Source organism: Mytilus californianus, unplaced genomic scaffold, assembly GCF_021869535.1.
Source record: "Mytilus californianus isolate M0D057914Y unplaced genomic scaffold, xbMytCali1.0.p SCAF_14, whole genome shotgun sequence".
NCBI classification, from domain to species: domain Eukaryota; kingdom Metazoa; phylum Mollusca; class Bivalvia; order Mytilida; family Mytilidae; genus Mytilus; species Mytilus californianus.
The window spans coordinates 22,321,286-22,333,520 of record NW_026262626.1 but is presented as its reverse complement, the minus strand read 5'-3'; the positions used below and the strand labels follow the sequence as shown (position 1 = coordinate 22,333,520).

Genomic DNA, 12,235 nt, shown 5'->3' with positions numbered 1-12,235 from the left:
TTGCGATATAAAATCGTCTTGAACATTCATGAGATATTTGCATTTAGACGTTTTCCAACCAACAATCAGTATCGATTGAAAAGGTGAAGTTGAATATAGGACATGATTGTTAAATAAAAAGAATACATACAAGAATGAACATAAAGTGTGGTATAGATTTATACCTTTTCTGTATGTTAAGTTTGTAATTTTCTTAGCCACTTCTTTATTATTGATTGCAAACGTTTTCTGCTTTGAACTCGCTGCTTGTTTCATGTTTTGGAAACTACTTTTTACTGCTATATCTTTAACCAAGTCACTGTTTTCTTCAATTTCTAGAAATTTAGCAAGTTTCGTTATTTCCCTCACTGGATCCTGTAGAAAAGAACAGATTGGTTTAATCTATAATCATCAGCTGAAAATGTAAATGCATTGTAAGATTTTAATCACATAAAAATAAAGAAAAAAAAAGAAAAAAAAAAAGAAAAAAAAAAAAAAAACAATGGCATCTTGAAATTTACTTCTCCTTACAAAAAATCTTGTTATATATATAAATGTATGGGTATTGTCGGCGTTATGTTCATTTAAGGTATTTAACGCAACACTTGTTTTGTCTGTAAGCGTTGATGTTAAATGAAATCATACATGAAATATTGTAAAGCTGACATGGTTAATTCAATAAAATCTTCAATAACAGTAAAGGCTAATGGTTGTTTGCTATAATGTTTTGGTTTCATCTCAAAGGGTATTAAAAAAATGTTTGAGGGAATAAATGAATAAACGAATATTTAAAGTAATCAAGCGATTTCATCTATTCTTCAAAGGGGCATTATCTGTCGAATTCATGTTCACCAATTTGACTCAAATTCTCATAATTGAGTTACAACATACTAAAATGTATATCCAAATTATAAAAAGTCTAAAATAAACAATTCACAATGCATGGGCTGGATTGTTGTATCAGCATTTTATGTGAATTTAATTAGAAGTAGAAGCCATCTACATCACTACCGAGGTGACCGCGTAAGACTGACGACGGTCATATTATCCGATTTAAATATAAATATCGATATAAATAGATTGCAAACTCGTGCAATTAGATTTTTCTAGGTCTGTTTGATTTCATAATGTAGGTTAAAGATATATGTTAGTCATCTTTTTTACTTGTATAAGAATGGGTGTTTGTGGATCAAATCAGACAATCAAATGGTTATCCCTTGTTTCACTTTTAATGTTGTCATTCTTTTCCTTTTAATAACCGAACACTCATAATTCATGCGTAACCAATCTCTAGCTAAGGCTTTAAAATGAAAGTCACGTGAATACGGATTAAATGAGGTCGAATTATTCACTTGCAAGTGAATAATTTAATAGCGAGGTTTCTTGGCTTTTTTGACAAAATTGAACCAAACTGGCTGCTAAAAGCTAATTATTATTTCAATTGTTCACTTTCATTAATGATTTAACAAAAAAATCATATACTATTTGTTTTATATGTCTCGTAGCTAATAATACTTTTAATTAATTTAAAATATCGTTGATATTAAATTCCAAGTTTGTCCATGTTCAGTGTTGAAATTTAAAAATGGAAAAATAAATATAAGCTAAAATCAGATACGTCTTTCATGTCTTCATATGCTAAGCAGTAAATGTTGTCATGTCCTTCCTTCAAGAACTCAAACCACTGTCTTGTATAGTAAAACCAGTTCAGTAACGAAGATTCCACTTCTGAAATTTGTAAAATAACACACAAAAAAATCAGCTGTAACTCGTAAAATAACGATATGTGTTCAACTGTTTAAGATGAAAAAAATGACATAGCCTTATGTCAACATTAAAGTTACGTGAATAATACTAAACCTTTGGCTTATGGGATTTTAATGTTTCTAAAGCATCTTCGTTAACTTTGTGTGGTCAAATGCAATGACCAATATTTCGTATACTTTGGACCCAACCTGAATCTTTTTCAGTGCTATCCTTATAAAACAAATTAACGGACTATGAAAAATTCAATTCTCGAAGTTTACATAAGACACAGTTCAAGTATTATTGTTATTTAAGAACATATTTTTTAATTGCTCATTGTGTATTGTTTATGAACACCAATTCATATTAAAATTCCAAATTTACATATAGTGTGTAATAATGTGTAATATGTGTTACATAACTTAAAAACTGGACCAAATGCAGAAAATTGAAAAATAAAAAAACTCTTTTTTATCAGATAAAACAGTATGACACAAAACAATTAGTAACATAGTTTATCAACTTACCTAATTCCATATACTTGGAGACAAATTCCTCCCATTTAATCGTAGAATCTATGAATTTATGACCCTGGAGAAACGGAAAAAATGACACTAATACATCTTTCGGATTCCTTTGAAGGAACAGAATCTTGCACTTTTTGTCAAATATCTGCTTTGGTAATCTTTGAGGCGTGAAATGAGTATTATAAATACGAGGTTTTGGCGAAGCCCTTAATACTTCTGTAGGAATGAATTCCAACATGACTGAAGTTTTCTCTTTTCCATGATAATCTGCTTTTCCATTTCTCAGCATGGAAGTTATTTCCCATAACCAGTGTGTCCCTGTTTAAGTTGAGTACAAATGTAACCCATGTAGGAATGTCAACAATCGATGAACAAAATATGTATTTGTAATAAGTTACTGATATGTACAGACAATTTAATTAGTCAAGCATATTAACGATTGATATTTTGTCACTGTCAGCAATTGAAATGTTTGTTTGTGAAAAAAGTAGCATTGTTTCGTATGTTTTCCCTGCATACCTTTTCGTTTGCAGTGTATTTTAGTTTTGAGTTCCTTTTTCAAAATCAACATGAAATGCAGCTCACTTAGAGGTTCGATGAAACAGTAGTACTCCTATACCTATACCCCTGAACTTCAATTCAAATTGTTAAATCCTGAAGGTTTTTTATATTGTTATAGTTGAAAAAGCAGCTATTACATCCAAATGAGAAACCAATGTTAATGTCGTATCGTAGTTTAATTATATTCAGAAAAAAAACCCACATTTGATGGCAGTCATACCTTCAGGGTGTAAATTGCTGCTTTGATCCCATCTTTGTTAAATCACATACATACGTTTTTTTTCTGTACTTCATAAAGTGCGCATCATTTTCATATTTAGGAAAATGAGCAAAAATGTTGAACCAACAGTTGATGAGAGTCAGAATAGAGCTACGTTTATCAATAAGACTGTGAACTTGATTACTAGTATGTTAAATTGAACTAAAAATTTAGGTCTAATATGATCGACCTAATATTACACAAAAACACCAAACAGGGATATAAAATACTAGAAAGGAGAGTGTTGTTTCTAAAAATATTGAACATAGATTTTTACAAAAATCAAACAGTTGGAGTACCAAATTATCAATTTTACTGTTTAGATATTAAGCGTTGTGATTTCAGGCATTGAAAATATATACTATAAAAAGAAAACATCATGTATTCCATTTGCCTGAGAAAAACCATTATAACGACCAATCTGTTTAATACAAACAGACGTATCCATACTGGTAAAAACTAGCAAAAGTCGTATTCCGACATGTAAATCTCATTAACGATTAAAAAGACAGTCAAAGCAATATAAATGCCAGTAAATATTACTGAAAATTGTAGACCTGGAGATGTGTGATTAAGTATTATTAGTCTACACCTTTAAACATGCTTAACAAATAAGAACTAAAGCCGAAACAATGCTTAACAAAATTCTGATACAACCAGTTCACTATATCAAATGTATAAGAGATGTAAAAGATACCAAAGAGAAATTTAAACTCATTAGTCGAAAATAAACTGACAACATCATGGCTAAAAAGGAAACAGACAAACAACAGTACACAAAACACATTTGAAACACAACATAGATAACTGAAGATTTCAATGTTTGAAATGTTCTTTTGTTATCTAAGTCATACATGCTATATGTCCAACGATATCCGTATCATATTTTTTATGCGTTTATAGAGACATGCATCATTACTGAATCTTCGTTAAATTTAAAGAAGAGTATTAACCTCTTCCTGATCCCATTCGTACCGTACTGATTAGCAAACTTTTGAGACTTGAATTGTTTGCTTAGTGGCTAGTAAAAATCACAAGGTTTTACGTATAATTATTGCTCGAATTAAACCTGTATACACCAACAGTATGATTCCTCTTGTCTCAAACATCAATCAAGTACTGTATTGTTAAACATTGTTAAATGTTATGACGTCTCTTATTAACAAAAATTTTTTCCGTGAAAATTGTATTTCTTTAATAAAGTAATCTGAATATCCTCGCCGAATTTTGAATTTTGTACTTGACTTGGGTTCTTCTTGAGAGTTGTCTCAACGACATCATACCACTGCTTCTAATTCTATATAGTACAGTAAACTAATTATTTTTAGACAAACTAAAAAAAGATTGCAGGTTCGTTTTCATCTATTTGTATTATTTACTGTTCGAATGTTCTTTTCAGTCGAATTTGAAAAGTGTCGTTTCGGAGAAAAAACTAAGTCACAAATTCCGGAATACGAAAGAGTGAAAAAGTAGAGGTGCATAAACGAACGCCAAACATATTGTTTTATTTAATAAAAGTTCTGCCATTTGCTTGAAGAATATTTTTTTTTTGTACACCAGCATGTATGCAACTAAAGTTCTCTGAACAATCACAACAATCACGTATTTATCATGTTTTTTCTATAATGACCTCTTATTGAAGAAAGACAAATTAAGCTGAGAGTAACTTTATGTACCTGTATATGCTTTAATAAAAATAAACCATACACAACTTGTTTTTCAAATGGTGATAACAACTATGTTTTGAATAATGAAAACTGATAGTTTATCATAGCTACCGAAAATATATAGTGTTACCTCGACGAAAGAACTACACAAAAATGTATAACATAAATGTTAATTACAGATTTTTGTCAAAATAGGCTGTTGGAAATTACTTGGCGCCAATAAATCAAAGCAACATGTTACCATCAAAAATATTTACCTATACAGGTAAACCGAAGTACAAAACCAAACATGATTTTGTTATTTTAACAAATTTGATTATATTAAAACAGGACTTACTCTACGTCTGATTATGCCACTGACGCTTTTCCATACCAGGAATCTCGTTGTTGCTGCATTTGGTAATACATGTAATTTATTTAGTGATTTTTTCCTTCAAAATATCGCGTTTGATCTACTATATGAGTAGTTCTTTTTCATAATATTGTCAAGAATGGTCAAGTGCAGAGAGTAACAAAAGATGCATTTTTCTATTTTTGAAATTCTATTTTGAGCTTTGAATGCTTTTATCTTCATCATATAAGGGTTAGCTATGTTGGTCATCTTTCGTTTATCTTTTTGTATGTTGTGATTATATACATGTACTTATTACCTGATTTTGCAAATGCACATATTATGACATCATCATCATCCATTTCCATATTTCTGATACTCGGTATGTGTTTTCTGTAATCCGGAATCACCCTGGCCATTGTAACTAAATGCTGTAATGCATCTCCTATCTTTAAACATTGTTTCGGTGTACCACCCAAGTCAACGGTTACAATTTCATCGTCACTAGTAATCGGATCTGTAACAAATTTTGAATGTTTATGACCTTTATCTCGTATTTCAAGTTGTAGTCATCGTAGTTCGGTATTAATAAATTTTGTTTGTCTATTTTGTTTTAACGTTACTTTGGAGCTACTTAACACATTTAAAAATTGTAGCAGTACTTAAGAAAATTGAAACAAAAATTTTAAACTGATTGAACATATTAAGAACTTTAAACTATTTGCAGACAGGAACTTGGTTACCGACATATATGTTACATTTTTTGAAGTGCTAACATGTAACAACTTAAAACTGTGAAGTCAGGAACCTGTTGTTAAGTGGTTGTCGTTTGTTTATGTGGTTCATAAGTGTTCCTCGTTTCTTGTTTTTCCATATAGATTAGACAGTTAATTTTCCTGTTTGAATGGTTCTACACTAGTCATTTATGGGTCCCTCTTTAGCTTGCTGTTCGTCGTGAGCATATGTTCCATGTTGAAGACCATAATTTGACCTGTAATGGTTTATTTTTACAAATTGTGACTTGAATGGAGAGTTGTCTCATTGGCACTCATACCACATCTTCTAATATCTATCAAAATAGTTTTTGCAAATTGAAAGTACTGTCAAACAGGAGGTCGATGTCGGACAAGACTGCAAACGTCCAACACGTTAAAGTGCTAAACTATTTTGCAATATATCCGATATGTAGGCTCTGTAAATGGAGCTGGCAAGGATGAGGATGGGAATTTCGACAGTCATTGGATAGGTTTAAATATTTTGACAGAAAAGACTGAATATTAAAACACACATCAAAGCCAAACTCCTCCTTAATGATCTGTTTGATTTTTTAATGTTGAAAATGACTATAAGTCTCTTCCCCTATTAACTCTACTGTGGAAATGCATCAATGAGGACAGATACCTGCTATTTTTGAGGTGACCACGTCTAAAACTATAGTCGAAATTTCTGATAAACATTTCTCCAGCTTCGAATAAGTTATTATCAGATAAAAATATCTGCTGGTTGAGATGTATTGCATATGAATTGAATGATTTGAAAAGAGTGAAAAAGTTCTCAAGGAACAAGAAAAACGACTCAAGAAAAAAACAAGAACAATTGCTGATACATACAGTTGGGTGCAGTCTAAGCATTACATAAAGTAAACGCACGTTAACGCCGCGTGCACATATTTCGTTAGTTAACTTCAATTTTCGCGTTTACTAATAAACGCGCGTTTACTATAATTACGTTAACGCGGTAAAAATGAAATTTTCTAATGTCTACCCGAGTAAACGGGCGTTTATTTTTATGTGCACTTAAAAGTAAACGGGCGTTTACTACAGATTTCACAGCCGATTTTTACGTGCACTTGAACGTAAACGCGAGTTTACTTTTCGCGTTAACTGATTGTGTAAATTAAGAAATAAACTTCGTGTTCATTTGTACAATTATTTTATTAAAACGACTTTTATCTTAATATTTTACGTATCAGTGTTTCAAACAGGAACCATTCAAAAACACTTTTACTTCGAAATATTAACTTTTATTAATTACAAAAAATCAGTTCCAATAACTTTACTGAGTAGCAGAGTTTCTGTTTTCTTTTCAAAAGTTACATGTACAAATATCGAGGCGGATAGAAAGGTTATCCAACACATCGGAAAAATATTTGTGTATGATAGGACATAAACATCATGGTGTACGTTGCTTTGTTCCCCATTTTTAACAGTCTCTTCCTAAATATAACTCTATGCATTTAATACACGGATTTTAAATCGTAATTCACCTTGTTTGCCTTGGATTTACATGATTTAAGATTCTGTCTTGCTAAATGTTCAAACGAAATTTATACAGTGTATATATAGGGAAATCAATAAAGTGTTGTATAGGTATGTACATTTGTACCATCTCGTCAATTTTGACACACTTATCCATCATGTCCATAATGATTATAAATGATATCTGGGTCGTCCGAAAAATATACTCGATCTAAACATGAATGAAATATTTGCCACTGGACGTTAGGCTACGAACAAAATCAATCAACCGACATATTATATTAAGAGTATACTATTCCAAGAAGAGAACTTCTCATACTTTTCATCAAAAAGTACATGATTCAGTCATGTCAGTGTTGGATGATGCCGTTAAATAGTTTTGTTTTTAATACAAACCATCACGAACTACTGACTTCTGTGACGGTTCATTATAATGGATACAGAGAGGAAATTATGGCACTCTAAATTGATGTAGACAAAATTTTGTAGTCATTGTGTTCCAATATTGCTGTCATCTATATAATACAATCCGTCCTGACAGAGAAATATTACTGATTTACGATGAGGCTATATATATTTTCATGATAAAGTGCAAATATGGTCAGTTTTGGTCGATGCGGTCAAATAATTTTGTTATACGAGTCATCCTGATGTATCAAAACTACTGATATTTGTTTACAATTCTATATTTTGAATAAAAAGAGGACCTGCTGGTACTCTAAATTGATGCAACCAAAATTTTGTAGTCATTGTGATCCAATATTATTATCATTTGTATTATAATGACAATCCATCCTTACATAAAAATATTACTGATTTACTATTCGACTATAAGATTTACATAATAAAGTGCAAATATGGTCAGTTTTGATTGATGCGGACAAATAATTTTGTTATACAATACAGTTTGAGGTATGAAAACTACTGAATTTTGTTGACGATTCAATAATCTGAATAAAAAGAGGACATGATAGCTCTCTTAATTGATGCGAACAAAATTTTGTTGTCATTGTGTTCCAATATTGAAGTCATATGTATTTTACAATCCATCCCGACAAAAAAATAATATAACTGATTTCCTAGACTATGTATGCGGCTATATAGATTGACATAATAAATTGCAAATATGGTCATGATGGTCATGATGGTCAGTTTTGTTGATGCGGACATATAATTTTGTTATACAAAACATGAAAGGTATGAAAACTACTGATTTTTTATTACGATTCAATATTTTGAATAAAAAGAGGACATGCTGGTACTCTAACTTGATGTGGAAAAAGTTTTGTAGTCATTGTGTTCCAATATTGCTGTCATTTGTATTATACAATCCATCATGACATAAAAATATATAACTAATTTCCTAAGCGGCTATATAGATTTACATATTAAAGTGCAAATATAGTCATGATGGTCATGATGGTCAGTTTTGGTTGATGCGGACAAATAATTTTGTTATACGAGTCAGTCTGAGGTATGAAAACTACTGACATTTGTTTACGATTCAATATTTTGAATAAAAAGAGGACATGCTGGCACTCTAAATTGATGCGAACAAAATTTTGTAGTCATTGGTTCCAATATTGCTGTCATTTGTATTATACAGTTCATCCTGACATCAAAATATAACTGATTTACTATGCGGCTATATAGATTTGCATGATAAAGTGCAAATATGATCAGTTTTAGTTGATACGGTCAAATAGTCAGTCTGAGGTATGAAACTACTGAAATTTGTTTACGATTCAATATTTTGAATAAAAAGAGGACATGCTTGCACTCTAAATTGATGCGAACAAAATTTTGTAGTCATTGTGTTCCAATATTGCTATCATTTGTTTTATACAATCCATTCTGACATAAAAATATAACTGATTTTCTATGCGGCTATATAGATTTACATAATAAAGTGCAAATAAAGTCATCATGGTCATGAAGGTCAGTTTTGGTTGATGCAGACAAATGATGTTGTTATATAAGTCAGTCTGAGGTATGAAAACTACTGCAATTTGTTTACGATTCAATATTTTAAATAAAAAGAGGACATGCTGGTGCTCTAAATTGATGCAACCAACATTTGTATTCATTGTGTTCCAATATTTCTATCATTTGTATTATTATGACAATCCATCCTAACATAAAAATATTACTGATTTACTATGCGACTATAAAATTTACATAATAAAGTGCAAATATGGTCTGTTTTGATTGATGCGTACAAATAATTTTGTTATACAAAACAGTTTGAGGTATGAAAACTACTGATATTTGATTACGATTCAATATTTTGAATGCAAAGAGGTCATGCTGGTACTCTAAATTTATGTGGAAAAAATATTTGTAGTCATTGTTTTCCAATATTGCTGTCATTTGTATTATACAATCCATCCTGACATAAAAATGTAACTGATTTCCTATGCGGCTATATAGATTTACATAATAAAGTGCAAATATAGTCATCATGGTCATGATGGTCAGTTTAGGTTGATGCGGACAAATTATTTTGTTATACAAAACAGTTTGAGGTATGAAAACTACTGATATTTGATTACGATTCAATATTTTGAATAAAAAGAGGACATGCTGGCACTCTAAATTGATGCGAAAAAAACTTTGTAGTCATGGGTTCCAATATTGCTGTCATTTGTATTATACAGTTCATCCTGACATCAAAATGTAACTGATTTACTATGCGGCTATATAGATTTACATGATAAAGTGCAAATATGGTCTTTTTTGGTTGATACAGTCGACAAAATATTCTAACGAAAATTGTACAGTGTCCGGATACATAAGGTGTTGAATAATTATGAACAATCTAGTCAATTTCGTCAGATTTGTCTTTACCGATTAAAAATGATGATATGGGACTTCCAAAAATATACTCGTTGTGCACATGAATGAAATAGTTGCCACTTGAGGTTTAGCTACACACAAAATCAATCAACCGACATAATGTACCAACAGTATACTATTCCCAGAAGAGAACTTCTTATACTTTTCATTATAAAGTAAAAATGAAATCAGACATGTCAGCAGTGGTGCAGTGTTGGATGATGCTGTCAAATAGTTTTGTTTACACACACCATCCTGAACTACTAACTTTAGTGATGGTCTAATATTATGAATACAGAGATATTGCATTCATTGTTTACCAATATTGCTTTCATTTGTATTATAATACAATACATCCTGACATAAAAAAACTTCGGATTAAATATAATGCAGCCATATAGATTTACATACTAAAGTGCAAATATGGTCAGTTTTAGTTGATACGGTCAAAAAAGTATGCTATACCAGTCAGCCTGAGTTATCAAAAGAACTGAAATTTTGTTACATATCAATATATTGAACAACAGGAGGACATGCTGGCACTCTAAATTTATGCGGACAAAATTTTGTATTCATTGTGTTCCAATATTACTGTCATTTGTATTATACATTTAATCCTGACATAAAAATATTACCGAATTATTATGCGCCTATAAAGATTTACATAATAAAGTGCAAATATGGTCAGTTTTGGTTGATACGGTCTAATAATTTTGCTATACAAGTCAGCATGGGGTATCAAAACTACTGAAATTTAGTTACGTATCAATATATCATGTATATTGAACCAAAGGAGGACATGCTGGCACTCTAAATTTATGCGGACAAAAATTTGTAGTTGTTATGTTCCAATATTGCTGTCATTTGTATTAATACATTAAATCCTGACATAAAAATAGTTGCTGATTAACTCTGCAACCATATAGATTTACAAAATATAGTGCAAATATGGTCAGTTTTGATTGATGCGGTCGAATAATTTTGCTATACAAGACAGCCTGAGGTATCAAAACTACTGAAATTTAGTTACGTATCAATATATCATATATATTAAAACAAAGGAGGACATGCTGGCACTCTAATTTATGCGGACAAAATTTTGTAGTTGTTGTGTTCCAGTATTGCTGTCATTTGCGAGACAATATTTTGATTAAAAAGATGACATGCTGGCAATCTAGATTGATACGGACAAAATTTTGTATTCACATAATGTTCCAATATTGCTGTCATTTGTATTATACAATACATCCTGACATAAAATATTACTGAATTATTATGCGGCTATATAGATTTACATGATAAAGTGCAAATATGGTAGTTTTTGGTTGATATGGTCAAATAATTTTGCTATATGAGTCAGCTTGGGTATCAAAACTTCTGAAATTTTGTTACGTATCAATATATTGAACAAAAGGAGGACATGCTGGCACTCTAAATTTATGCAAACAAAAATTTGAAGTTGTTGTGTTCCAATATTGCTGTCATTTGTATAAAACATTCATTCTTGACATAAAATTATTAATGAATTATTATGCCGCTATATACATGATATAGATTTACTTAATAATGTGCAAATATGGTCAGTTAAGGTTGACGCGGTCAAATATTTTTGCTATACGAGTCAGACTGGGGTATCAAAACTACTGAAATTCAGTTATGTATCAATATATCATGTATATTAAACAAAAGGAGGACCTGCTGGCATTCTAAATTAATTTATGCATACAAAAATTTGTAGTTGTTGTGTTTTGATATTGCTGTCATTTGTATTATACATTAAATCCTGACATAAAAATAGTTGCTGATTTACTATGAGGCTATATAGATTTACAAAATAAATTGCAAATATGGTCAGTTTTGGTTGATGGGGTCAAATAATTTTGTGATAGGAGTCAGCCTGGGGTATCAAAACTACTGAAATTTTGTTACGTATCAATATATTGAACAAAAGGAGGACATTCTGGCACTCTAAATTTATGCGGACAAAAATTTGTAGTTGTTGTGTTCCAATATTGCTGTCATTTGTATTATACATTAAATCCTGACATAAAAATAGTTGCTGATTCACTATG

At 30.7% G+C, this 12,235-nt stretch overlaps 1 protein-coding gene across 6 annotated transcripts in view; it reads right to left on the bottom strand.

Moving 5' to 3' along the window:
- Positions 1-12,235, bottom strand: part of LOC127724409 (sulfotransferase 1A1-like) — a 108,344-nt gene that overhangs the window by 55,264 nt on the left and 40,845 nt on the right. For 3 of the 6 annotated variants that reach the window (XM_052231357.1, XM_052231355.1, XM_052231356.1), the window contains exons 7-10: positions 5,390-5,587; positions 2,253-2,570; positions 1,598-1,707; positions 165-354 (exon numbers count right to left, since the gene is read on the bottom strand). The exons of the other annotated variants lie outside the window; for them this stretch is intronic. In XM_052231357.1, coding sequence (XP_052087317.1) covers positions 165-354; positions 1,598-1,707; positions 2,253-2,570; positions 5,390-5,587 — 816 coding nt within the window. The remainder of the gene's footprint in view (positions 1-164; positions 355-1,597; positions 1,708-2,252; positions 2,571-5,389; positions 5,588-12,235) is intronic. 6 annotated transcript variants of the gene reach the window in all.